The following is a 4,528-nucleotide window of genomic DNA, read 5'->3' as shown; positions in this document are numbered from 1 at the left end:
TTGAGGTTTAGGTAGATTTGGTATTATTTAGAATTCAGGCTTAAATTTTGCAAACATTTTTTGGAAAAAAAATTTTCCAAAGAACAGAAGAAATTAAAACAGAGGTACCAGAACTAAAGATACACCATGTGAGACAACAAACAAAATATTTCCAGTCCTAACCAAACTGCAACCTTTTCAGTATAGCTTGAGGTATTTTTAAATATTTATACAAGCTAAATAGCATTCACAGTTTCCAAAGTTGCTTTTTACTGAGATAGCTTCAAATTTTCATAATATTCGACTTTCAGACATGTTTTCAATGTGCCAGAGTGCCAGACAGCTAATCAGTGGCAGAAAATGGTTTTTGTAGTAATAAGGGTTCTATTTCCCAATTACTGTGCTATTCCTAGCATGTGATTAAAAAAATAAGAAATTTGCGATTCATATAAAAGGAAAACTTGCTTAAAATTCGAAAGCAAGTCCAGTCTGGCAGAGGTATATAAGACATTAAATAATAGAATCGGATTCTTTCTTGAAGATTCCAGATGAGCTTGACAGCAGAGAGTTCTGGTTCTCCAACATTTTCTCCATCTTTTCTCCTCCAGTGGTCTTACTGATCTCTCTTTGCTTCTTACTATGGATCCATGGAATAAAACAAAGCACAGCACCTCCAATAAGGGGAGGGATCCCAGCGAGGTAGAATGACACATCATAGGAGCCCAGCTTGTCACGAAGTAACCCTGAGAAGGGAAAAAGCTGTCACCAAGAGAGAATAAGTGTGCTCTTAGGGGTCTCAGATCAGTTACACCGATGGCCTAGTCCCAGCCTAATTCCACCTCAAACATCTCAGATATCAGACATTTTTTAGGAAATGGATCTGAAATATAAATCTTTTCTAATATGAGAGAGGAAAAGATCTCATATCTTTAATTTGGTCACAAAGTACAGGCTTTTAGGTTTTCATACCAAGTTACTACTATAAAAGAATATTTGTAACCAAGCTTTGCATTTCTCAAACCCCCTTAGAGGCCAGTGGGGGCATTCTGACATAGGTGTAAGTATCCTTTTTTTTTTTTTTTTTTTTTTTGAGACAGAGTCTCATTCTGTTGCCCCGGCTAGAGTGTCGTGGCATCAGCCTAGCTCACAGCAACCTCAAACTCCTGGGCTCAAGCGATCCTCCTGCCTCAGCCTCCCGAGTAGCTGGGACTACAGGCATGCACCACCATGCCTGGTTAATTTTTTCTATATATATTTTTAGCTGTCCAATTAATTTCTTTCTATTTTTGGTAGAGACGGGATCTCGCTCTTGCTCAGGCTGGTCTCGAACTCCTGAGCTCAAACGATCCACCTGCCTCGGCCTCCCAGAGTGCTAGGATTACAGGCGTGAGCCACCGCGCTCAGCCTGTAAGGATCCTTAATTCAGCTGAAGGTGGACAGACCACTTAGCTGAAACTTCTTTCATACACACGTAACTCCAAATGTGTCTACCTTTCAAACTGTTCTTGGACCTAATTGTTTGCTTATGAAATAACGGGAAACTATTTTAAATTACAATCCAAAATCATGAAAAATTATAAATCTAAGAGGATGAAGTTAGGTAGTTAAATACATTAAACAATATTAACATTAAAACATAACATAACAGGCCAGGCACAGTGGCTCACACCTGTAATCCCAGAACTCTGGGAGGCTGACGTAGGAGGATTGTCTGAAGTCAGGAGTTCAACCAGCCTGAGCAATGGTGAGATCCTGTCTCTGTGAAAAATAGAAAAATTAGCTGGGTGGGGTGGTGCATGCCTGCAGTCTCAGCTACTAGGGAGGCTGAGGCAGGAGGATCGCTTGAGCCTAGGAGCTTGAGATTACAGTGAGCTATGATCACACCACTGCACTCTAGCCAGGGCAACAGAACAAGACTCTGTCTCAAAACAAAACAAAACAAGCCCCCCAAAAAACAAAAAATGTAACATTAAAACATAATATAACATTAAAATATAAGGACGTATTTGTGGCACTAATTCTGAAAACTATTATTTAGAGTACTTATTATTTCTAATTTCTCTAACAAATACCAGGACTCAGGTTTGGTGTTTATTTTTGTTTGTTTGGAGATAGAACCTTGCTCTGTCACCTGGCTACAGTGCAGTAGTGTCGTCGTAGCTCACTACAACCTCAAACTCCTAGGCTCCAGCAATCCTCCTGCCTCAGCCTCCTGAGTAGCTGCGACTACAGGAGCGTGCCACCATGCCCAGCTAATTTTTGTATTTTTTGTAGAGACAAGGTCTTGTTATTAATCAGGCTGGTCTCAGACTGCTTACCTCAGGCCATCCTCCTGCCTTGGCCTCCCAGAATGCTAGGATTACAGGCATGAGCCACAGAACCCAGCTGACCAGGGTTTTAAAATTTATCTTAGTGTTTTTGAACTTTTGTAACTTTTACTATAAGACTTCAGTTATCTGAAATGTCCAGGGAACATACTACACTTAATATCCGTGTGATGTAAGGCCGGGCGCGGTGGCTCACGCCTGTAATCCTAGCACTCTGGGAGGCCGAGGTGGGCGGATTGTTTGAGCTCAGGAGTTCGAAACCAGCCTAAGCAAGAGCGAGACCCCATCTCTACTAAAAATAGAAAGAAATTAATCAGACAACTAAAAATATATAGAAAAAAATTAGCCGGGCATGGTGGCGCATGCCTGTAGTCCTAGCTACTCGGGAGGCTGAGGCAGGAGGATTGCTTGAGCCCAGGAGTTTGAGGTTGCTGTGAGCTAGGATGACGCCACAGCACTCTAGCCCAGGCAACACAGTGAGACTCTGTCTCAAAAAAAATTAAAAAAAATATCCCTGTGACTTTGTTAAATAGCTGAGCATTTGTCTAGTTAAGTACCAACACACAAAAATGTGTACATTCATTCTGCATACAAACATAAAATATACAATACCTGTAAATACACAATTATTCTATTTTTTGAATCAGACTATTCCATGTATAACTGAACCTTTCATTCTTAGGAACATTAGTGATTATGTTTTTCTGTAATACTACAAGGCACCCAGAACCTACTGGTCAGCTAGGGGCTTTCTGCTTTTGGTTCCCATGTGGTGTTATTCAGTTTGGGGAGTTTCCTTTACCTCCCTTATTCTTGGTCTGTTAACAGACACTTCGGGCAGCAAACATCATTACTGCTAAAGTGCTACTTGTAATCTGCTGTGAACTTGGAAACTGTAAAACCAAGCCTGTAGGGTATAAAAAAAAGAGTGAACAGTATATTACCTGGGGAGAGAAAAAGGAGTGGAGGGTTCTCCACAGGGAGACTGTGACCTTTTAAACTTAAACTCTACTTGTTCTGCTCAGTAGTAACTCTGCTTGCTTGATTTATGACTGGAAATATAGTTCAGGGTTTGAGAATGAATTAAACTGGATTTCACTAAGCTCCTCATGTGCCAAATGCAGATGATGGTACATACATTTAAATTTTATCATAATTGTATCAAATATTCCAATACTAATTCACACCAGCACCCAAGTAATACTGAACATGAGATAGCTTTATACTGTTATTCAGAGGATTTCTAAAGGCAGAATTCACATAACATAAAATTAGCCATTTCAAAGTGAATTCAGTGGCATTCAGTACATTCACAATGTTGTGCAATTATCACCTCTATCTAGTTCTAAAACATTTTCATCATGCCAAAAGGACGTTCCATCCCCATTCAGTAGTTATTCCCCAATCCTCCTTCCTTCCATCACCTGGCAACCATTAATCTGTTTTCTGTCTGTATGAATTTACCTATTCTGGATATTACACGTAAAAGGAATCACATAATATATGTGTTCTTTCATATTTGGCTTCTTTTACTTAGCATAATGTTCTTGAGGTTTACCCACATGGTAGGTAACATGCATCAGTACAGTACTTTATTTCTTTTTATGGCTAAATAATATTCCACTGTGGATATACCCCATTGTGTTTAATCTACTCATCCATTGATGGACATTTGGGTTGTTTCCAGTAAATGTTATTTTTCATCAACTATTCTTCAGGGGGCTGTACGATCTCTTACACAAAGTGTACATATTTGGAAATTTTTCAGAACCTTCATCTTTTTAAAAAAACATGTTCCCATTCTTCTAAAGCACATACTAAGTGAAATATATGAATTGCAAATGCTTAAAGCTCAGAAACTTCCTTTTATACATTTTATTGAGTGTTTTAGATGCCAGTAAGGATAAGGGGGACTCCCCAGCAAACTTTTTCAATATGCCATCTACATCTAGTCTTACAAAAAATGTTAACAGATAAGGCACACATAAAAGCAAAAGACCAGGCCGGGCGTGGTGGCTCACACCTGTAATCCTAGCTCTCTGGGAGGCCAAGGCAAGCGGACTGTTTGACCTCAGGAGTTCGAAACCAGCCTGAGCAAGATTGAGACCCCGTCTCTACTAAAAATAGAAAGAAATTAATTGAACAACTAAAAATATATAGAGAAATTAGCCGGGCATGGTGGCGCATGCCTGTAGTCCCAGCTACTTGGGAGGCTGAGGCAG

General features: G+C 39.8%; 1 protein-coding gene across 1 annotated transcript in view; it reads right to left on the bottom strand.

Annotated features, from left to right (window-relative positions):
• Window positions 1-389: 389 nt before the first annotated feature.
• SLC16A10 (solute carrier family 16 (aromatic amino acid transporter), member 10) overlaps window positions 390-4,528 on the bottom strand; it is a 127,641-nt gene continuing 123,502 nt past the window's right edge. The window contains exon 5 of the mRNA XM_012642833.1: window positions 390-738. Within this exon, the coding sequence (XP_012498287.1) occupies window positions 490-738 (249 nt within the window). The 3' untranslated portion in view covers window positions 390-489. The remainder of the gene's footprint in view (window positions 739-4,528) is intronic.

This window comes from Propithecus coquereli, unplaced genomic scaffold, assembly GCF_000956105.1.
Source record: "Propithecus coquereli isolate 6110/MARCELLA unplaced genomic scaffold, Pcoq_1.0 Scaffold189, whole genome shotgun sequence".
Classification (NCBI taxonomy): domain Eukaryota; kingdom Metazoa; phylum Chordata; class Mammalia; order Primates; family Indriidae; genus Propithecus; species Propithecus coquereli.
The sequence above is the reverse complement of the archived record's forward strand: the minus strand, read 5'-3'. Positions and strand labels throughout refer to the sequence as shown.